The sequence below is a fragment of the Cricetulus griseus genome, chromosome 2, assembly GCF_003668045.3.
Source record: "Cricetulus griseus strain 17A/GY chromosome 2, alternate assembly CriGri-PICRH-1.0, whole genome shotgun sequence".
NCBI lineage: Eukaryota > Metazoa > Chordata > Mammalia > Rodentia > Cricetidae > Cricetulus > Cricetulus griseus.
Genome location: NC_048595.1, coordinates 257794709 through 257818663, shown reverse-complemented (window position 1 = coordinate 257818663; position 23955 = coordinate 257794709). Strand labels below are relative to the sequence as shown.

At 43.1% G+C, this 23955-nt stretch overlaps 1 protein-coding gene across 2 annotated transcripts in view; it reads left to right on the top strand.

The window, feature by feature from the left end:
* Positions 1-11855: 11855 nt before the first annotated feature.
* Nt5dc1 (5'-nucleotidase domain containing 1) overlaps positions 11856-23955 on the top strand; it is a 107095-nt gene continuing 94995 nt past the window's right edge. For both annotated transcript variants that reach the window (XM_027402134.1, XM_027402133.1), the window contains exons 1-4: positions 11856-12050; positions 17712-17803; positions 19388-19459; positions 22030-22154. In XM_027402134.1, the coding sequence (XP_027257935.1) occupies positions 11958-12050; positions 17712-17803; positions 19388-19459; positions 22030-22154 (382 nt within the window). In that variant the 5' untranslated portion in view covers positions 11856-11957. The remainder of the gene's footprint in view (positions 12051-17711; positions 17804-19387; positions 19460-22029; positions 22155-23955) is intronic.

The following is a 23955-nucleotide window of genomic DNA, read 5'->3' as shown; positions in this document are numbered from 1 at the left end:
ACACATTCATTTTCTTTGCTGTTTTGTGTCTCATTAAATGCTCATATATGCATAAATAATTTTAAAAAGAAACCTCAAAAAGTGAAAAAGCTTTTAAGAAAGTGTCAGGCATTTCGACAGATTAGAACTCAGTACACCTATGTGTCCTGTATATTTCCATAGTGTAGTAATGAAGTCATTATTTAATGTTCTTTGTTAAATTAATAATTGCATTTATGTGTATGAGTGTTTTGCCTGCATGCATGCCACTGCACCTGGTGTGTGAAGTGCCCAGGCAGCCAGGAGAGATCCTTGGATCCCCTGAACTGGAGTGATAGATGGCTGTGAGCCCCGCTTTTGGTTGTAGGGAACAGAAGTGAGGGTCTTTGGGAGAGCAGCCAGTGCTCTTAACTGCTGAGCCCCTACTTCAGCTCCTTCTAATGTTCATAATATGACTTCTTCTATATGGAAAGAGCTAAATAATCTTTATTATTCCTCCACTTACTGGCAAGCACCACCTCCATGCAATTCCATTGGGTGGGAGGGTGTATTCACAGAGACTAGCCGAGAAGGGAAACTAAACACGGGTATTCTGTAGCTCTTAAATTCTTTCTTAAAGTGATCTCCTATTTGGTGGGAAATGGGAGAAAATGAACATATTTGGATTTATATTGCCTGCCTAATTGTCTAGAACACGACTAAAGATTCTGCACGTATCAATACCTGCTATAAATAACTTTTATCCAACCATTCTCTTTACAGAAGTTTTCAAAGGACTATTAGAAAGAGTCTCCATATGTAACAAAGATGGTTTAATGGGACACTGTGATCCCCATAGGGCTAAATGCATTCAAAGAAACCAAGGGAACCCTATGAGATATCATAAAATATATAAGCCTGCATTCATCAAATATTTATTGTTCCTAAGGTAAGTACTGTTTCAAAAGTAAGTGAACTATTGTGTTCCAACTGTGCTGGCACCAGCCATCTTAATATTACCTGTATGTGAGTTCTTAATGTGGGCAATGAAATCAAATAAAAAGTTAGTAGATGATGCACTTATCCTAGTATTTAACAGAATGAAAAATTAGCCTTTGTCAAAACACTGCCTGCTTTGTGACTGTACACAGTTAACATCCTTGATGCCTGTGTCATATAGGCCCCAATTGATTACTGGCAACATAGATTGTGGAGCTTCAGTAAAATATGGCATCTCTTCCCCTAAGTAATAGCTTTCTGCAGCCATTCTAGACTCATAATGGATAAGACAGAAATGAAGAAATGGCCACTATTTCATCCAATGGGCATTGTGAGCCCAGCTGAAGTACAAGGATGAATGAGACAAAATACCTAGTCCAAAATAACTTACAGCCAGTGGAGAAGGCTGTCATAAAAACAGATGCTAATGCAACAACTTAGAAGTAGAGACATCTTCAGGTTCCCGCAGCTAGAACTGCCTTCATTTCTAAGAGTAACACGAGGGATGGAAATAAAAGAATAAAAAAGGGATGAGCTATGTCGGAATGACCACATAACATTAAACATAGAAGATTCACTGGCCTGGTTGTTTCTTCTAGTTTACTCATTTAAGTGTATGTATGCATGCATACATGTGCACATGTGTCATCATGAATGTGGAAGCCAGAGGTTAATGTGCAGTGTCTTCCTGTTGTTTTACCTTCATTGCCATGACTGTGCTTTAAACTACTAAGAAGCCGTAGCCTGGGGAGAGTGCTGTTCCCCCAGACCATGGTTCTGTTGCTGCCACTAAAGGTAGTTCTAACTAAATCTCCATAGTTCTAATAAAAGATTCAAAGACTGTAGTGAAACCTGAAAGCTGAGCGAGTCAGAGTAGCAACTGGTTAACTTTCTCTCTTTGCTGGAGTCCAGAAGCCACTCCCTTCTACACCTACACCACCACCACCACCACCACCACCCCTCCCCCACCCAAAAAAAACACAAGAAGCTACTTCCTGTCAACCAGTTGCTAACCCTGCCTCTCTGAGCCCAGGTTAATTTTATTTAATTAAGGCAAATGCAACACACCTTTGCACAGTTAACAAACGCAGCGTGAACAAATGTAACATATCTTTGCCTGGTTAAACAAACATTCCACAATGTCTTCCTCTCTCCACCTTTCACTGAACTTGGAGTTCACTGACTAGAGTAGAAAGCTAGTAAACATCAGGGACCCATCTGTCCTTGTCTCCCTAGTGTTTGGGTTATGGGCACCACACTTGGCTTTTTATGTGGGGGCTGGGGATCTGAACATGGGTCCTCATGCTTGACTGGCTGGCATTTCATCCCCTGAGCCAGCTCACAGACTGTTTTGATGTGCAGTGTTTTGTTGGGTTTGTCAAATCACCAGGCATTTTCTCCTTGAACTACAGGCTCTCCTAGGGAAGCTGCCCTGTTGTCTGCTGTTACATTCTAGTAGCTCTTGCATGTCTAGCACAGAAGAGAGATACAGTAAACATTTGCTCATTTGAATTAAGAAGTTAGAACTTAAGAATTTACTAGCAATTAAAAAGGAAAGAAAAATAAACAATGGGTTCAATAGAGTATTTCAAACAGTGTGTCCTGTCATTACTCAGTTATATTTATAATAAGATACCTATTGGCCCTTTCCTAGGGTCTAAACAGGATGACGAGAACTTCATGAGCATTAGTTGCCCCACCTAGCTGGGCCAGGTTTCCCACTTGCCCCACCATATTAAATAAGCACTGCCAGTTTCTATGTACGCACAATGCCAACGCATTTGGAAAGCAGTGGGCTAAAACATTTGTGGTATCTCCCATTAAGTTTTATTAGTTTTTATTTAGAAAGAGAACACAGAGAAGATCACAGATGGACAGAAAGAGAAGATGGGATGAAAAGTGGGTTGCAAACAGACTGACCAACAGATGGAGACACCATTCCCAGATACATTCTTAGTGAAATAAATTTTTGCAAATGATGTTGAAATGCTTAAGGTTTACAAGAATGGGTGGTATACCAGATGGCTCTGGTGTCCCACCCTCCACCTTTCACACCAGTTCTGATTTCAGGCACAGTCCAGACATGGTTACTTGCATGCAAGTTCAGATGCACAGCACACTGGCAACAGCCCACCTCAATAGATCTCTGAGCAGTCCTCATTCTTGGTACCCAGGGGCTAACTCTGAGGCCATAGGAACCCAAGGTCATGTACAGCCTGAAAAGCTGGTAAGTAGGTAAATCTCAGTCAAGACAGAAAAGGAGCTAGTAGATAAATATTCAGCCGTTCCTCATTCCAGCTATGGTTCTGAGGCCCTTCTGTGTTTCATGGGACAGCCTAGCAGTATTGAACAATATCTAGCCTTGTGTTAATCTTAGTGACCTTGATGTTAATCTTATATTGTATCCACTGTCACTTTTCTCTCTTCCCTGATTTATGGGATCATTTCCAAATATATCACTTATAGCCTTGTCTTTTTTTTTTTTTTTCAAACACTTGGTAAAGGAAGCCCACCAGAGAAAATGACACAAATCCCAGAGAAACTTTTCAGTATGAATTTTATGCAAATCTTCATAAAGCAGACTTGAGACGTGAGCACCTTGATTCACAGTGATGAGGCAAAAAGCCTTAAAATCTGCTAAATCTTGCAGAAAAGATAATTGCACATAAGAACCTCCTCTTCCCATAAATAAAACTCCCCAGTGGTTTCTGAGGCGGGAGGGAGTTGGAAATGAGTGTTACAAACCACCCATGATACAGCATTTCTGTTTTGTTTCAGGAGACCACGTGCATTGATTGTGTACCACAAGCGATCAACATGGGTTGTGGCGTTTTAGACCCGTGTTTAGTCTCGTCTGCAAGACAGCGAGAGGCTCAGCTTTCCTCTTAGATGTGGCAGCTCGGAGAGGAACTCAGTTCTCAACTCTAGTGAACATGGTAGGTGGGATCCATGTGCTCAGAGTCGGCAAAGCCAGGGGTAATGCTTGAAAAATTTGGTAAAAATTTATAAATGAATGATTGATCCTTTAATGTGACTCACTCTCGTATGGTGCCTTCAAGTAACTTAGGTAATGAGACTGAATATCCTGCTCAACAGGTTTGGAGACAAGAAGCTACAGACTCAGGAATGAGTCACAAGAAACCAGTTTATAACAGATTTTTAAAATATGTTCTTTTTGGGTTACTCTAGAAGACTCCAAACTTCAACTCACTTAAATGGTAAAAATCTTTAAATCAAGATGTAACTGGAAGAAGAGGAATGTAGGGCCATGATCTAAGAAGCATCTCAGTCTCGAATTTTATTTGCTACTGTTATCACCAAAAGACCCATCAGACTCCAAAACCATCTCACAAACCTTCCATAGCCCCTTAGGAATGCCAATCCCACATAAGAATGCCGGGAGTGTCTGTTATGTTTTTGTTTATCATTTGCTCCCATAACATATAATATTAAAGAATTCGGTGAGCTCTTCTTACTGCTCAGAAAACAGCAACAGTGTCTTCTCAGCCTATCACTCAAAGGCAAATTTCCTGTAACAGAAAAAAGTGATGGTGTTTTGTTTTGTGTTTCAGAATGGACTGGACTCTTAGAGCAGAACAATCTTGAAAACCATGTTGATTAGCCAGCCTTAAATACCACAGATGAGGCAACTTAAAAACAAAACACATTTCTTTTTGGGGGGTGGGGTAGAGTTGTTGTGACAGGGTTTTGCTGTGTAACAGCTCTAACTGTCCTGAAACTAGCTCTGTAGACCAGGCTGGCCTCGAACTCACAGAGGCCTTCCTGCCTCTACCTCCCGAATGCTGGCAAGCCCCACCGACCAGCCAAGGAAACACATTTCTAAGGGTTCTGGATATTGGGAGTCAAAGTGTCATTAGGTTCTGTTTCTTCTGAGGCCAACTTAGCTGACAGTTGTCACTTGCCTTCTGTCTCCTTATTTAATTTTGCCTTCTTTCCCACAGTGTCTTCACGAGATCATTTCCTGTGTGTGCAAGGAATTATATTTTGAAATTTCATCTTATAAAGATGCCAACCAGATGGGGTTTGAGGCCACCCTCTGACCCCATTTTAACCTCACCACCTCCTCAAATGTGTTATCTTCAACTACAGTCACATTATGAACTCATAAAGGTTAAGTTTCCATCATCTGAAACAATTGCAGTTCATAATAAACACTAAAGTACATTCGATTTTAAATTTCTGACTTTGTAAAACAAAGTAAATTCTAAAAGTTTTTTTTCAGGGCTGACGAGTTGACTAATCATGTAAAGCACTTGCCAAAATCAAGCCTGGTGACCTGAGTTCAACCCAGAGAACCCAAGCAATGTCAAGACACTCCGTAGAGTTGTCCCCAAACCTCCACATGCATCCTGTCACACACACACACACACACACACACACACACACACACACACACACACTCACCCCACAAATAAAAAACATAGGATCTGAAGAGATGTCTCATGCAGGAAAGAGTTAAGGGCACTTGCTGCTCTTCCAGAGGGCCCAAGTTCTGTTCTTACCACCCACATTGAACAGTTCACAGCCACGTACATAACTCCAGCTCCAGGGATCTGATGTCCCCCTTCTTGTCTCCAAGGTCAACTGCACTTACATATACATACCCACACAAAGATACACACAGAGACACATAATTAAAAATAAATCTTAAAAATTAAAAAAAAACTTTTCTGCCAAAAACTTGATCTTGTCTTTTCCAACTTTACTGCTAGTGAATCAAGATTCTGCACTATGTTGTTAAAGTTGGTCACTTGAACCTACAAGCAAAACTTAATATTTGCCTTTCAATCAATTGCTGCACCCTTTGGGATCCTTTTGAATCACAGTTCTGTCTTTTAATGTTTTATCTGTCTCCTCGAGATAGGCTTATTTCATATTTTAAACACCACCATCAAAAGTAAGTACAAACACGAAAACCTCAGTGAAATTTCTAAGTCAGTTTCTCTTTTCTCTTTTTGTTGCAATATCAGAACCAGAGTCCCCAAGATAAAATGGTTTTTAATTAAGAAATATAAACATCTAAAGAGCAAAAAGAAAATGGAAAATAGTCCCATGCAGAGCTACTGCCACCTAGCGGCCTTATCTAGTAGTGCAAGAGTGCTTTTTCTTAGCTGAATAGCTAGTATTGAGGTGCCATAAAGATTAAGAAGTAGTTGTAAATGTATTCATTCTTTCTAAATAAAGTTTGCTAATACAATTTAATCAAGCTATGTATGGCATAGAACTTGTGGTTATCTTAAGGCATATAAAATGTTGAATGTTCCAGTGCTTAAATAGGAGTAATGACTAAGAAAAAAGTACATTTTAAACTAATGAAAAGAAGACCATGTACTTAAGAAAGGCCATATACCTCTCGGTATAAAAGAATACTTGCACAAATTATGTTTGCAATTTTTCTGTTAAGATAACACTGTAAACTCATATGTGGTGACATATTATTTGTGATTTATTAAAGCTTATCTGAGGATTCAGGAAGCAAATTCAGTCACAAGCCATAGAAGCCAGGTATGCAGCTTTAATCCGAGCAGCCAGAAGCTAGGAGGTGGTGGAACACACCTTTAATCCTAGGACTCAGGATTAAGAGGTAAATAGATCTCTCTGAGTTCAAGGCCACACAGGGATACACGAGATTGAATCTGTCTAAAAGAGTAGCAGATCACATGCCTTAAATCCAGCACTAGAGGGGTATAAAAGTTAGGAGCAGGGTCTTCAGTAGTCAGTATCAGGCATTCATTCTCCAGCCACGATGGGGATAGGCTACAGTCTGAGGCTTGGTTGAGAGCTCCTGAAGACAGGATCAGCCCATTCAGCCTGAGGTAGAGGTAAGAAGCACTTACCTCTAGAGGTAAGAAGCAGTGGCCAGCTGCTTTGCTTTTCTGATATTCAGCTTGAAGTTTGAACCCCAGCATCTGTCTTGGGTCTTTTGTGTATGTGTGTGTTACACTCATAAATGGTCATTTTAATGAGTTGTTTCACAACCTAAAACTTAAGCTAATTAATCTGAGTATTATTTAGGTAAATACTGGCAAGTAAGTAAAAGCTATAGGCCACAATGGCTAAGTGATACTCTTATTAAAAGGCCAGGTGGGGTATGAGGCTTTAACTATAGGCCTGTAATTCTAGCACTTGGGATCAGCCAGGAGAATAATTTGTTTGAGATCAGCCTGAGCTACATAACAAGACAGTGTCAGGAAGAGAGAGGAAAGGGATGAATTTTTATGATGAAATTCAACTCTAGTGTATCAACAATATTACAAACTATTTCTGTTTCTAAATTATTATGTAACTGTCATTACAAAACTCAGTAAATGGGATACTTTTTAAAGTATCTAAATTTGTACAAGATTGACAAATGGCATAAAGTCCCTTTTCTTTGTGGTTCTTTGAAGTGGCAAACAATCAATTACAATCACCAACACATCAATTACAGACTGATGTCGTCATTCACAGTCTTAGTCTAGTTAGGCTGTCTTCGGAAAACCACGTACTAGGAGGCTCCTAACAATAGACTATTGCCTCATAGTTGTGTAGGCAATGACTAAGACCATGGAGCCATAAGAGTTAGTTTCCACAGAAGCTTATCTCCTTGGCTTGCAGGCTGGTCCTGATTAGATTCTCACATGGCCTTTCTTCTGTGCTTGAGATCTCTGATGTCACTTCATATTATTGTAGGACAGTAAACCCATCTGAGAAGGGACCCACCCTCATTAGCTTATGACCTTACTTAACAAAAATCACCTTCCAATAAGCCCTGTCTCTGAATACCAGCATATTATAGGATATGGCTCCAATAAATGACTCGGAAGGGAAAAAACTCACTCTATTACACTGTTATTCAACATGTTAATCAAAGAAACAGATTGTGTATGTGACAGTTAATCTGCATCAACAACAAGACAGGATCAGAGGTCACCTAGGAGATGAACCTGTGAACTTATTTTCAGGCTGTTTCCAGAGAGGTTTAAATGAGATAGAAAACTTCCTTGAATATGTTTGGCACCATCCATGGGCTATGGTCCTGGACAGGAAAAAAAAAAAAAAAAAAAAGAGCTGCACGCTAGCATTCATCTCTTTCTACAGATGAAATGTAACCAGCTACCTTACTCCTGCTACCCCAGCTGGATCTGCTTAGCCACCACAGCTTCCCTGCTGTGATGGACTGTACCCCCAAGCTGTCAAGCAAGATAAGTTGCTTTTATCACAGCAATGTCGAAAAGAAACTATTACAATATTTAAGCAGATTCAGCTTTTAGTTGATAGCAGGCAATCTGTGTTATTTGTGTTGAAGTTTAATGTAAAAAAAAAAAGAGGACATATCTTTATCTAAAAACAATAAGCTTTATGAACTAGAGCATTTATGTTTAAGCTTGGTGTTCTGTAGGGGATGGAACAAAAGAGAGAAACAAGTTCTCAGAGGAGGCTAGATGAGGTTTGAGACTGTGGACAGCAAAAGGTAGGTGGGGCTCAAGAAAACAATCTTCAGTGAAGAAACTAAGTACCTAGTAAAATTCTCCACTGAGTGAAATAATATGGACAACAGTACAAGGGCTCTCTGAGTAGACATGAGGAATATGAGAAATAAAATGCTGGCTGACCAGCAAGGATTGGATTATTATTGGATTGCCACTGAACACGTCTAATAGCCAATTCCAGCTCAGAGCCACCTGGTTACAGATGAGGGATCGTTCTCTTGAAGAATGACTTATGTTCCCTTTTCCCCTAAAGAATTTCCTGTAGCTGGTTCAGAACATTCAGGGGGATTTGTAAAGGGAAGCTTCTGCTAAGTCACCAAGAAGCCAATCTTGTTTTAATTTTTTTTATTTTAAAGTAATCTTTTCTCATTTTACAAACCAAATCCCAGTTCTCATTCCCTCCCCTCTTCTGACTCTCCGCACCTTCCCCCCCCACCCCATCTACTCCTCAGAGAGGGTAAGGCTTCTCATAGGGAGTCAACGAAGACTGGCATATCTCTTTGAGGCAGGACCAAGGCCCTCCCCCTATATCTAGGATGAGCAAGGTATCCCTCCAAAGAGAATGAGCTCCAAAAAGCCAGTTCAAGCACTAGGGATAAATCCTGGTTCCACTTCCAGTGGTTCTACAGACTGCCCAAGCCACACAACTGTCACCCACATTCAGAGGGCACAGTTTGGTCCTATGCAGGTTCCCCAGCTCTCAGTCCAGAGACAGTGAGCTCCCACTAGCTCCAGTCAGCTATCTCTGTGGGTATCCCCAAAATGGTCTTGACCCCTTTGCTCATATTGTTTCTCCTCTCTCTCTTTGACTGGACTCTGGAAGCTTGGCCCAGGGCTTAGCTGTGGATCTCTGCATCTGCTTCCATTAGTTACTGAATGAAGGTTCTATGATGATAATTCAGGTAGTCATCAATCTGATTCCAGGGGAAGGCCAGTTCGGGTACCCTCTCCACTATTGCTTAGGGTCTTAATTGGGGTCATCTGTGTGGATTCCCAGGAATTTCCTTGGTGCCAGGAAGAAACCAGTCTTTTAACGGTCCTAGCCATGAGTGCTGGAACAGTGACCACAGGAAGAAAATCATCTCTAAGGTGCATATTAACTCTCTCTCTCTCTCTCTCTCTCTCTCTCTCTCTCTCTCTCTCTCTCTCTCTCTCTCTCTCCCCTAAGGAGACACGCAGCCTTCAAGTTTAAATAAAATGGAGTCAAATTTGGTAGGCCTTCCTTCCATTGAAGATTTGGAGAAGCATATGGAGGTCTGTGCTTCCAATAATAACTCTCATGAGGGAAGGTTTATTGATAAGAACAAGGAATAGGCCGGGCGGTGGTGGCCCACAACTTTAATCCCAGCACTCGGGAGGCAGAGGCAGGTGGATCTCTGTGAGTTAGAGACCAGCCTGGTCTACAAGAGCTAGTTCCAGGACAGCCTCCAAAGCCACAGAGAAACCCTGTCTCAAAAAACAAAAAAACAAAACAAAACAAAAAACAAAAACAAAACAAAAACAAAACCCAACAAGGAATAGAAACTAGTCCAATAAGTACCTCAAAAGATTTTTGTCCCTGGCCTGATGTAAAAACAAAAGTTCCTTTTTTTCTGTAGCAGACAGAAGCCAGGAGTCCTGGTCTGCCATCTTTCTGTACTATCCAGATGAGCACCACTGCCTGGATGCTGTATATGATGGCATGGCTCAAACTGAGGAACACCTGAATAGGTCAAGGGCGAGCCAAATGAATGGAGTGGCTGGCCTTCTAGGTGTCTTCCAGCTTCTGCCATCAATCCTATGAAAATTCCACAGACTAGTGGTTTGGTGGTCCTCCATCCCTGGGACCCGCTCCAGTGACATGGGAGCTCTGCCTTCCCCCTTTCTCTTAAGCTCCCATCTATAATCCTAGAATAAAACTCCTTCCTAAACCTGCCCTCCCATCTCCTGTCTTTGAATTTGAGAGACAAGAACCCAGAGCTATTACTTCAGTAGAAGTCTTACTTGACTGTGACCTTGTGGCACCATGACTCCTGAGTTAAAGCCCACCTAAAGCTAGGATGCCTCTGTCCTACTCAAGGACTGCAACCCCCCTTTTCCTGTATGGGTGTGATACAAAACAATCCCCCCTTTTCTTCACAGACAGTAGAGAATGGAGCGTCTCAGTGGTCCTTGTGCTCTGACTTGTGAGCTGCTTGATTTTCTAGAGGATTTTATCCTGTTCCTAGCTAGTCCAGAATTGTTAGAGGCTTGTTACGGCAGAAAAGTTAATAATTGGTTTTCAAATGAGCCTACTAGGTGTTACAAGCATCCTAACCAACTGCACTATCTATTGAACCACACTAATACCTCCACTGGCCTAGTCACATCCTAAGAATATCTGTTGGGGTCAAACGTAATTCTCAAGCAGTAGTAAAATTGTCATATAGATTATTCTCTCTCATTAGACAAAGCGTTCTCTTAAACTTAGAGCAACAGTATAAAGATAATAGATATGTGTTTTCTCTTTTAAATAAAGGGCTGTGAGGTAGAGATCTTAATATACTAGTTTTTTTCACACATGGAGGCTGGAAGAGCTAAATGTCTCTGGCATCCTTTCTCCCAACTGGATTCTCCCATTCATCTTAATCGAACAAATTGTCACTCAGATCACTTTGTGCTTCCTGCTTGCAGAAGGTTGTCTTGTGTGGTATACCCCATTCATATACAAGTTTTTTGATGTCTTCGTAGAAAAGCTCAACTAAAAGCAGGGTCATCACATAACCACCAGCTTTAGTGTCGTTTGGCAAGATGGTTCTTGATAATGTCTAATATATTTTCTAGCGCATTCCAAGTGATGAAATGATGCAAGGAGGAGTGCCTTTCACAAAAAAAGAAAGAAAGAAAGAAAGAAAGAAAGAAAGAAAGAAAGGAAGAAAGAAAGGAAGAAAGAAAGAAAGGGAAAAAAAGCAAAAGGCAAAACTACCAAGCTATATGTTTAAAGGAGTCCAACAGCTATTTATTTGTCCACCTCGCACTATTCCACAGTCAAGAATAAAGGATGAGGTTTCACTAGGATAGCTTAGTTGTGTCACACCTGAAACACGACTGGGGGCTGCGACTAGTTCTGAGTAACCTTAAGCAAGAGACATTTGCTCGCAGGGTACAAGGCGGACACCAGCTCCCCGTGCAGTGCTGGCTCCACTGCATAGGGTGGAAGCAAGGCAAGAAGGCTGCCGGCAGCATCCTGCAAAACTGCCGCGTTCCGGGAGGTGGGCGGGCCGCAGAGCTGAGCTGCGGGAGAGGCGGGGCGGGGCCTGTGGCGACGGACTGCGGCTCTCTGGTCGGAAGAGTCCAGGCCCCGCCCCACTCGACCGGCCCCGCCCTACCAGGACACGCCCCACCCTTCTAATCTGGCTAAGACTAGTCAGGCCCCGCCCACCCGCCCTGCCCCGCCTCCTCCCTGCGAGCCTGGCTTGTCGGGTCTTGGCAATTCCTGCCGACACGCTGTACCAGCCTTCCGGTCTCGGCACCCTCCGCTGCGCAGCCATGGCTCAGCACTTCTCCCTGGCCGCCTGCGACGTGGTGGGCTTCGACCTTGACCACACGCTGTGCCGGTATAACCTGCCCGAGAGCGCCCGGGTGAGTGGCGCGGGTAGCACCAGGCGCACGGCCTCCACGGCGGCTGCGCAGAGTCGTAGGTCCCGGGGCGCTGGGCGGAAGTGTGGTTTTAGGGCCCTGCAGGGACAGAGGAGGAAACCAGGGGCAGAAGATAGCGCAAGATGGAACATAGGACCCGGCTTCTAGGGAATTGGAAAGCCTGGGTCGGGGAACTTTGGGTGTCAATTGCTGGTCCTAGGCCCTAGCTTTTCTTTCCTACTCCTCTGGGCACCAGCTGAGTGGGTACAGCCACTTGTTTGGGACTTCTACAAAACGTGGCTGCATCTTTTCTTTTGCACGCCCAAATTATCACCTGCCAGAGTTTAAACAATGCAATTAGGGAGAGATTGTGTAATAGTATTGCAAGAAACACCACCCGAAAAGTCATTAAAGTCTTAGCCCCACTTTTGCCCTTACCAAGAGAAGAAAGCGAACATTTATTGTGCACCCACTACTTGCTCTGTGCATTTTAAATAAAGTTGTAATCTCAGTGGAATCTGGGTCCTCACTGCCCTGAATTGCTGTGTTTGTAGACTTGTACCTTCATCTTAGTTGCCCTACTTTCTCTGACCCTCTGGTTTTACATGAAACTGAAGAATTAACAGTAGTACAAGGAAAGATCTAAGCAGGACCCTGCAGCTAGATTTCCTAGTTTGGGACACCAGCTCCAAGTGTCTAGCCCTGTGATGCTGGGCAAAAAAACTGGGTTCTTTCTTAGTTGCCCTTGCCAGGATTAAGTGGGCAGTGGGTGTGTGGTGCTGAGAGCTTGTGGCTGGAAAAAGAACTATTGTTTGCTGTTATGCTTGCACCCAGAGTGTTGGGGTAGAGCCGTGGATCACTAGAGCAGACAACAGCCAGTGCTATTCAGTGTAATCCTGTCAGTGCCCCAATTGTTCGGGTACTGAGGTTCCTGAATCACTTGGATGTACTTTCTGTATACATATGCTTTTTTTTTTTTTTTTTTTTTTTTTTTTTTGTGTGTGTGTGTGTGTGTGTGTTCCCTGCTGGTGAACTGTTCTGCTTGCTGGTGACACGGATCTCACATCCTTCCTCATAGTGACAGTTTGAAGGCATTTCTGTAAGTCTTGATCCTTTGGCTACACCTTCACATAGATGTTTGGGTGTTATTTTCCTTCCAGCCTTTCAAATCCCTGTCTGGTTTTTGTTTTCTCATGTACTTCATCTTTAATCACCATCGTTTTTTGGGGGGAATGTTGTTTAACTGCTGTCATGTTAAGAGCCAATGGTGTGCATGCATGAGCATAAAAAATGTCAGAATATAAGATCCACAGGATACTCTATTGTGGATTTTTCATCTCCGTGCTGCTTAAAGGCTGAAAGAGGTACCCTGGTGAGGCTTAGATTATGTTTGGTGTAGAAAAGTCTCACAGCATGTTGGCACCAGGACATAGTTAGGGAGACAGGTGTGAACCCCACGCACGTGGCAGCATCTCAGTGGGCAGCAGCTTGTTTGTAGAAAGATGATGTAAAGTAGTTCTTTTTCTTTTCCATCCTCAAAGAGAAGGCAGTCTTTGCTGTCTTGCTGCATGCTACTGCCTGTCCTGCTACTGGAGGCCCTTGTCTGTTCTTCATAGTATCTCTCTTCTTCACGAGGGGCCTCAGGTTAAGTCCTGCTCCCTTATGAGACCACCTCGAGTCCTTCCCTTCCCACCTCTGAAGTTTATCATGTCACCGCCTCCAGTTTTCCTCAAAACCTAACTTCACCATAAGGTTTTAACGTTTCCCAGTTACTCTTTGGACTCCTCCCCCAGTTGTGTTAGCATCATACTGACCGTGTTTTCTGTGCCCTGAGTGTTAGCACTGAGTGTACTGGGCTCAGTAAATTACAATGTGGTTGGTGTTAAAGAACTTTAGTAGCTGAATATGGATAGCACAGTCACTTTTTTCTGTTGTGGTGTGTTTGTGTGTGGTGTATGCGTGTATGTGTATGTATGTGTGGGTATGCTTCACACATGGAGGGGCAGAGGTTGATGTCGTGTCTCTTCCTCTTCTGCTCTCCACCTTATCTTTTGAGATAGTGTCTCAGTGAACTTGGAGTTCCCCATTTCAGCTGGAACTGCTAGCCAGCAAGCCCACTGGGACTATGGATTCACACAGCCGCTATTGTATTAAGCATTCTGCTTATGTAAATAGGTTGAGTTTGTATTAGGTACTTTTCTCTCTGCTGTGACCAAATACCTGACAAGAAGCAACTTAAGGAAGTATTTAATTGGGTTCATTGTTTCTAGGGTTTCAGTCCATCCTGGCATCTAGGGCATAGCAGCAGGAAATTAGGTAGCTGGTGACATTTTATCAACAGTCAGCAAGCAGAGAGATAAATGTTAGTGCTCTGCTGGCTGTGTGTGTGTGTGTGTGTGTCTGTGTCTGTGTCTGTGTATATCTGTGTGTGTGTGCCTGTGTCTGTGTGTGTGAGTGTATGTGTGTGTGAGTGTATATCTGTATGTGTGTGTGTGTGAGTGTATATCTGTGTGTGTGTGTGTGTCTGTGTGCCTGTGTCTGTGTGTGTGAGTGTATGTGTGTGTGAGTGTATATCTGTGTGTGTGTGTGTGTCTGTGTGCCTGTGTCTGTGTGTGTGAGTGTATATCTGTGTGTGTGTGTGTGCCTGTGTCTATGTGTGTGAATGTATATCTTTGTGTGTGTGTGCCTGTATCTGTGTGTGAGTGTATATATATGTGTGTGTGAGTGTATATCTGTGTGTGTGAATGTATGTCTGTGTGTGTGTGTGTGTGTGTGTGTTGTGTGTGTGTGTGTGTGTGTGTGTGTACATGATGTGTGCACATGTGGCATTGGTTATCTCCCACCATGTGAGATCTGGGAATTGAACTCAGGTTGACAGACTTGGCTGCAAGCATGTCTCACACTGAGCCTTTTTTCCAACCCCTCCAGTTTATTTTTTATAGCAGAGACTCTTCACTGAACCTGGAGCTAGCTCATTTTTCCAGCTAGTCTGGTGTTTGTGTGCCAAGTATTGTATCCACTGAGCTGTCTCCCAACCCCTCTACTGGCTTTTTATTCCATTTTCATTCAGTCTGGGCCCCCAACCCTTGGGATGGTACTACCTTCTTTTGGGGTACATTGTACCCCCCAGCTAAATCTCTCGGAAACACCCTCAAAGACAGTCCTAGAGGTGTGTCTCCAAATCCAGCCAGTGGACCAGATTGGCTGGAGCCTTACAGCCTCTCTGGGGGATCTCTAGATGTTACTATTAAGAAATGGTAACCACGGAGCACAGAAAGGTTACATCCTTAGCAGACCCTGTTATCTTTGGATCACTCAGCATGATGCTGAGGCTTGAGTTCTCATTTCCCTCTCCCAGGGCAGGGTGTCCACATGGGGTTGGAATTGGATGGTGTCAGGTGAAAGGAGCATGCAAAGGACTGTAGAGGCTCTGCAGTTTCAGAAAGTAGAAACTGCAGCCACTTGTAGAGAAATCAGCAATTTTCTCAGTGAGGGCATGTAACAAGTGCATGGTGTTATGCAAATGTGAGCCTATTGGTGTCCCTTCCCCCAGGGATCAGGAACAGCATCCCAGAGGACATGACACTTGACACCTATGTTCTTTTGGCTTGCAGACTGAAAGGTCAGGGAACACCCACTCACCAGTTTTGGGAGAATGGGGGGGGGGGGTGTCTGACACTGAGAATGTGTGCCCCATCTAAAGGAGTAGCCACACTCCAGTCTTCTAGTCCTGCCAAGTCTTCTAGTTCATCTTTGTAAGCTGGGAATCTGAAATAATTGAAAACCTTTCCATTTCGGGAGCTTTGCCTTATTTTCCAACACAGCAGGATTATAGGGTTGCCAGGTGTAGCAAATTAAAACACAGGGCACATAGTTCGTTTGAATTTCAGATTACAGAAGCATTCCTGGTTTTTGTGAACACCCAGCTATTACATGGAACATGCTTATCAGAAAAAGCAAAACTATTTGCTATTAATCTAGCATTTGGATTTACCTCGTCGTTCTTTATTTGGCAGATTCTGGTAGAAGCCAAAGCTGTGTTGTGCGCTGGCAGGATAGGGATGTTTATACAGTGGACATGGGCAGGTGTTACAGTCAATCGTGGGTTTGGTGTATAACTAACACAGGACTGATAACAATAGCAAATGCTTCTGCCAAATTTGCCTATGTGTCAAGTACCCCCTAAGCTTTACATCTGTTAACCCCAGACTGGCAATAGACCTTGCAGGCAGGGTCAGGACAGATACTCATCTACTGTTTGTAATAGTTACTTTGAATCTTGGTGTGACTCAGTACATTTAAAAAATTTTTTTTCACCTTGTATGTCTATGGTTCCTAGGCTTCAAGAATCCTGTAGGAGCTGAGCATGGTGGAGTACATGCATCTTTAATCCCAGCATTAGAGAGGTAGAGGCAGGTGAAGCTCTCCTAGCTTCAGGCCAGCCAGGGCTATATAGTGGATCATGTTTTAAAAGAGTTATTAAAAAAAATTTAAAAAAAGGAATCGCATAGGAACCCACCAGGGCCTCTCTCTTCCCTGCAAGTCTAGTGGCTTTAAGAGGTAACAGCCACTCTGAATCACCTCCATGATTTAGAACTGTTGCTATCTGGTGTGACCTAGATGAAGGTAACTCTGCACTAGCTGGGAGTCACACTGAGTGTTTTTACTGGGCTTTTAGACAGAGAGCAGCTCTATTTGATGGGAGTCTTTGCTTTCTCCATTCTCATTTCCTAGCACCCAGCCCCCACCACCCCAGCTGCAGCAGAGAACACGCCGCTTTCTGTTTACACATGCTTGGTCCACCATGTCCCTGGGTTCCCCAGCTGTACCATACCTTCTAGGTGGAGGTATGTCACTGAACTCAGCTCATACATTCTGCCAGACTAGCTGACCAGCAGGCTCTGGAGAGCCCCCTTTCTTTGACCCCCAGTGCTCGAGTTACAAATGGGTGTCATGTCCAGATTTTATATGGATGCTGGGGATCTGAGCTCAGGTCCTTATGCTTGTGCAGCAGACATGTCACCCACTGAGTCATCTCCGAAGCATCACACTGCTTATTAAATAAGGGTATTTTAATTTAAAAAAAAAAAAAAACTGTTGAGAAATCAGGTCTGTCAACAACCAGAGCTTTGGTTTTCTTGCGCAGGCTTCCAAAGGCTTCCCGCCTGCTTTGTGCTTAGTTGTTCTCTTTGCGTAGACAAATAAGAGGCTCCTTGTGTCTGATAGAGGCCTCATGTTTCCTCCTAACTCATCTGCCTGGCTGGATGTACCTTTACTGAGTCTCCACTCAGCCCAGGCCTTTGTAGCACTGACGACCAAGTGAGAGCTAATGATAGAGTGGCCAGCGTGCTGATTGTCCTGGTGACAGTCTGGTAGTGGCAGAGCTTTGTCAGGTCTTAATGATGAGCACCAATCCATTAGGACCTGGGTGTAAGATTAATGCCTGTCTTTGGTTATATAGTTTTGTACTGATGATCTAATTTCAGGGCTCTTTGGGGCTGATAGATCACCTGGGGACAGTGTTAAATGGCAGAACTTCACAATTATAAATGTTCCCTCCTACCTGGCCCCACCAGTGATTCTGTTATGTTTTCAGGTGTATGAAATGAAGAGTGGGTAGTGAACCTTATGGTAAATCTCTCTGTTTGCTTCCCTTATTTGCAGCTCATTTATAACAGCTTTGCTCAGTTCTTAGTCAAGGAGAAAGGGTATGATAAGGAGTTGCTCACTCTGACGCCAGAGGACTGGGATTTCTGGTAAGTCCCTGTCCCCTTCTGCCAGTAGGTACACCCCTGCTGCATCAGAATTGTTGCTGATAAATTCTTAGTGCTTCCTCTTCTATGAAGGCGGACAGTGGAATGTGAAATTGAGTCAAAGGACAAAATTCCTTCTATACTAGAAGTTTTGTGTTAATCAGTTAAAGTCTTTTGTACTTGAAACATATGTAGACTTTAATATGAAAATAAGCTTTTAGTTTGTGACTGCTTGTAGGATATTTATATGCAGTTTCAGTCAGGCATAGGAGGTTGACAAGTTATTAAAAACTAAAATTTACATCTAAACGAAAAAGTTTTGTTATTCTGAGCCAAAAAGAGGAGTCATCATGTTAAAATAAGTGACTGAGTTAGAACATTGGAATAAATATTCCTTTCTGGTTCGTATTGTTCATCCCTTCCTGAGGTTAAGATTCCTAACCCCACGAAGGGAGTTCTTTGTCTTTTGTCCTCATTTAAACAACAAAAACAAAACAAAACAAACAAACAAACAAACAAACAAAAAACCGCTTAATCAGGGCTGGATAGATGGCTCAGAGGTTAAGAGCACTGGCTGCTCTTCCAGAGGTCCTGAGTTCAATACTCAGCAACCACATGGTGGCTCATAGCCATCCGTTATGAGATCTGGTGCCCTCTTCTGGTGTGCAGATATACATGGAAGCAGAATGTTGTATACATAATAAATAAATAAAATCTTTAAAAAAAAAGCTTAATCAATATAAATTATTCAGTTTAGACAGGTTGTGGTAAAGTATGCTGCTTTGATGTTATTATTCGTAATAGTGAATCTATACATTTTGTTCAGCTCCCACAAGTTTGTTTTTTTTTTTTTTTCTTTTTATAATAAAGAGCCTAGAACTTAGTATTTGAACTTCTTTTGCTGGTTTTCAATAATATACCTTGGCCAGAAGGTAAGTTTTTATAAGTAGAATTATATGGAGGTAGGTTCAAAATAATGTAGAAAACACCCAGGCAAAGAGGTTCGCTTGTGCATTGTAAATGTGTATGGATATTCAAGTAGAGCTTTCTGTTTGTATGTGTTCTAATTTTATTTTCATGATTGCTCACCTGCACAGGCACGCCTGTGTGAAGGTCAGGGGTCCATTTTCAGGAGTCTGTCCTTTCTTCCACCATGGAACTGGGGATTGAACTCCGGTTGTCAGCTTTGCTCAACCATCACTTTTACCCACTGAACCATGTCACCTGCCCATGCGTTTTAGATAATGGAAAACATTTGTGTATTTTAGCAAGGTACAGGATAATTTTCATTTAGTATTTTCTCTTTTGAGTTGTGGCTTGCTCTCTCTTTTGCAAAAGCCTAAAGACTTCATAAGCTGAACATGCTACGTGCTGCCCTTTGCCTCCTGGCCATTTTCCTTATGTACCCGTTTTTAAGTGATAATCAACTTCATTGTTCTTGGATGTTCTCTCTTATTGGTACACATATTCTTTGTTTAGCTGAGGAGGAAAGCTCTTTTAACATTGTAACATTTGAAAATGCAGAATTTTGTCTCTGAGGATAACTAAGTATATGAGCTGGTTGATAATCAGACTTTTCCATTTTAGTTGCAAGGGTTTGGCCTTGGATCTGGAGGATGGAACCTTCATTAAACTTGCAGCTGATGGCACTGTGCTCAGGTAATCAGATGTAATTGTGGCTAGAGTCTTGCCTCTTCCAGGAAACTTTATTACTAGTGAATAGTCCTTAATCTACAAGGTGAGGTTAGTATTTTAGTCACCCAGATGGCAGATAACAGCTCTGTACTACTTTCAACTTCTTAGAAATATTTGCAGGAAATACAGTAGGAAATAACATGCCTCATGACATTGCCTAGCCTTTTTTTTCTAATTATAATAGCATCAAAGATCCTTTAATTAAATAAGACGCAGATGGGTACTGGGTAGGGGTCGATGGCCTGTGTATACCCCGTTAGTCCATGGTCTGTTTTTACCCCATTACAGCATACTTGTTTCCTTCATGCAGGCTCCTTGTGGACCTTGTCAGCTCCACACTCTGGTTTCCTTTCCATTCCTTCTCTCCGAGTGCATGCAGACCACTCAGGGGTTGAGCAGGGTGTGGGGAACTTTCCGTAACTAGCTGCTATCACTACTGAGTCTCCAGCAAGCACCGTGCAGTGAAGATCTATTTCCCACCTCGTGCTAACAGTATAGTCACACCAACATGGCCGTGCAGTACGCTGTTATTATTTATACCCAGTTGGTCAGCATCAAAGGAGACTCAGTACAGAACCAGGGTAAACACCCCCTCTTTGGGCACTTTTGATACATCATTAATCAGTAATCAGGTGGATTTCCCCAGCCTCTCCCCTAAGGTCTTGTAAGGAACAGGGATGGCCTTATCTCTTACTGTTTTGTAATTTATTTGCCTATTATTTTTTCAGGCAACTAGGGAGTGTGTTTATCTGTAAACAATACTATGTCCATTACCTTTTTTGGGGGGTGGGGAGGGTTTCAAGACAGGGTTTCTCTGTGTAGCTTTGGAGCCTATCCTGGCACTCGCTCTGGAGACTAAGCTGGCCTCGAACTCACGGAGATCTACCTGCCTCTGCCTCCCAAGTGCTGGGATTAAAAGCGTGTGCCACCAACACCCAGCTATGTCCATTACCTTTAATCTGTAAGTCTCTGGTCCAAGTAGATTCTTGGCAGTCTTCATTCATTGTATAGTTGTTAATATCTATCTGTCTGTCTGTCTGTCTGTCTGCTCAGTCTCTGTATCTCTCAATTTAACTTCTGAATAACCTGAAGTTTCTCTTGCACACTTCCTCTCCTTGATGACTTCATCCTACATGCTCATGTATGCCCGGAGTATTCCTCCATCTTGATTTTGAAGGGTCAGCCTCTAAAGAAAAGAACTGTGTGTATTCTTTGTTCTTCCTTCATTTCTTTCTTTTTTTGTTTCTTTCTTTGTTTGTTTTTTGAGACGGGGTTTCTCTGTGTAGCTTTGGAGCGTGCCCTGGAACTTGTTCTGTAGAGTAGGCTGACCTCGAACTCACAAAGATCCTCCTGCCTCTGCTTCCCAAGTGCTGGGATTAAAAGTGTGTGCCACCACCTCTCGGCTCTTCCTTCATTTCCTCATTTTCCCCTTTAGATTATTTTCCTACCAAAATGAAATACACTATATGTTCTTATAATGAGCTATTTAAAATATCAGCTCTCTACTTTTCTACAAGGCTCTAGTGAAGAAGAGCAGATTTTTGAGTATAGAAGCTAGCTATTCCTGTACCCTGTTATGTTTGGCAAGTTCCTATGTGCTTCCAGTGTTTTTGTTGATCCAGTGTATGTGTCCTTGTGTGGGTGGATTGTCCAGTCTCGTCTCCACAGGCCCTTGATGCCAGGTGCCTTCCACTCCTGGGGACCTGCATCCTCATGGCTGCCTGTCACCCTTCCCACTCTGTCTACATGGCTGTTTCCTAATTGTTCCAGAGGAATACGTATTTTGCTCTTGCTTTGTGTGCATGCTACTATGGATAGAATCTAGGGCCCACACATATGCTAGACTAGTTCCCTACCACCAATCTACATCCCCAGTGCTTTGCTTTTCCTTTTATGTCTGAGACAAGGTCTCTCTATAAGTTTTCCAGAATGGCCTTGAACTTGTGGCCCTCTGATCTTACCCTCTTGAGGAGCTGGGATTCCAAGCATGTGCCACCACCACACCAGCTTTTTCTCATCTTTTGATGACACCACAGCTCCTCTAGGAAAGGGCAGCATGCATTTCTCACATAGGGCAGCTCCTCATCACTTGCTAATGGATGGGCTAGAAGAGGAAGAGCCACAGCTGTGGTAGAAACCCCAGAACATCCAGATGATGATCTTAGAACTGGCCTGCTTTTACTTTTGTTGCCTAGGCAACTGTTTTCTGCCTAAAGGGCCTAGTATCATGGCTGTTATACTATAGCCGTAAAGTGCTTCTAGAATCCCAGACCAGATGAAATCAACCCAGTGAAAACCAAATATGCAAAAAAGGGAAACAATGTTTGGGCATGACAGCCCATGGGTAGCAGTCAGGTGGCTGAGGCAGGAGTTTCACAAGTTCGAGGCCATCCTAGGCTATATAACAAGATCCTGTTTCAAGAAAAAATTAACACAAAGCTATGTTAACCCCAGAGGATGGGGATCAGTCTTCTCGTGTTACTGAAGAGGCAGTCAAGGGAACTGTTAGTGAGCACTACAGTCCTCCCCAACAGGGCAAGCCACGGCACCAGGATGATGACTCCAGAGGAGCTGGTGGAGACCTACGGCAAGAAGGACTGGAGGCACTGTACGACAGACAGACACTGTGCAGCGAACGTCGACATTCCCTGCTGCTCAGGTAGGGCTCCTCTGCCTCACTTTTGGCCTGTCTGTCCCTTGGCCAAGCAAGGTGTCCAGAGGAATGGCTGTGGCTTTATAGCAGCAACAGTATTTGCTTTTCAGGTGTGTCTACTTTCTGTTTGACATTGGATTAGAGTGTGCTTCCCACATTGTCACTGCTGTGGAAGGTTTGCTTGAATCTCCTTTTCCCCGTGTTTCTTCTGGAGTAGAAAGATTTGTCCTGGAGATGATGCATTCCTTAGCTGGGGTCTGTTTTTTACATAGCAGTTACATGCTCCATCCTCAGTTTCTCTGTCTCCCGGGGCTTCTTATTTCCACTGCCTGCCATTCCTGTTCCCTAGACCCTGCTTCCTCACTGACAGTCCTGTCTCCTGCCTCTGACTTTTATTATAAAATGATTCCGCAATTCTCCTCAAGTCTGTGTAAAGAGCTTTACCAGAGTGAAACAAGAAGCAATATATCAGAAATTATTCACTGACATAGGTGTGGGTGGGGTGATTTGGAGTGGTTAAGACCTTTTTTTATGGGCAGGAAGTCCTCATTAAAATGATACTGTTTCTCTGTTCTCTCTGCCATAAGCCCTGCTTTTTCCACCACACTGTAGTGTTAAAATGTGCCCTTTCCCTTTCAGACATATGATAAGCTGAAAATAGTTAACACTTATTTGTTATTATTGTGTTTCCTTGTTACATTTACCTTCTTTGGGGATGTTTTGTTTAAGTCTTTCTGGTGACTTGAAAGTATTAGAAGGTGTGAGTGTTTTTGACAAAGTAAGTGTATAAGAGAAAGACAGTACTGTGGAGCTCAGTATAGAGTGCTTTTGTGCGTCTCAGTCAAAAGTTTTCTTCCCAAGTAATGATAATAAACTGTTGTTTCGGGCTGGGATAATTGCTCACTGTAGAGAGAGGGTGCCTAGTATATGTGAAGTTATCCATTCAATTCCCAGTGATAAAAAGTGCTGTTAAGTAACTTCTTCCCTTTCCCCAGGAACGCCAGGCTCAGAGCTAAGTGCTTCACTTGGAAATTCAATCAAAATCTGGACTATTTTTTAAAGATAAAATATCCCCTGGCTCTGAGAAGGAGCAGGTACCCAGTTATGAGGGCTTGTTTGTTCACTCCTATCCCACCAGAGGGTGCTGTTGCCTAGAAGTGACAGCTCCTACTGCTGCAGTCCCCATAAACATCTTGGTCTCATCTCATCTGGTTTGTGGGGCAGAGTTGCCATCCAGGTGTGCAGAACCTGGGATGTCAGATGGATACGCAGTGAAGGCCTGTCTCTTTAAAACGATAAAACTTTTTAAGTGCAGATGCACACAGAGGACAGAGGAAGGTGTCAGATCCCTGGAACTGGAGTTACAGGTATTTGGGTGGAACTGCCCTGAGTGCTGGGATCTGAGTCCAGGCCTCTGGATGAACAGTGCATGCTCCTAACCACTGAGCCTTCTCTCACCCCACACATAAATTTTTTTAAGTGTGGAGAAGGAGGAACGAAAGAAGGTCCAGTGGCTCTGAAACTTAGACTATGCTTACATTCAAGCTGTCAGAGCATATGGTTGCTAACCTTAATAATATTATAGAAAGAAGGGACAGGGGACTTTGGATTTCACTGAGATTTCTGGAGAGAAAGGATGTTGGGGTGCCTGCTTCACTTGCTTGTTAGTCAAGTTGAACTTGTGGCTCTGGGGCCGTGGGTGAAAGCAAGTGACTCTGTTAGGTCTCATGTGACACTGCTCAGCACCACAGCTGGAGTCAGATGCGATGTGGGCCAGCAGAAGTGTTGCCTGGGACATGGAAATCCA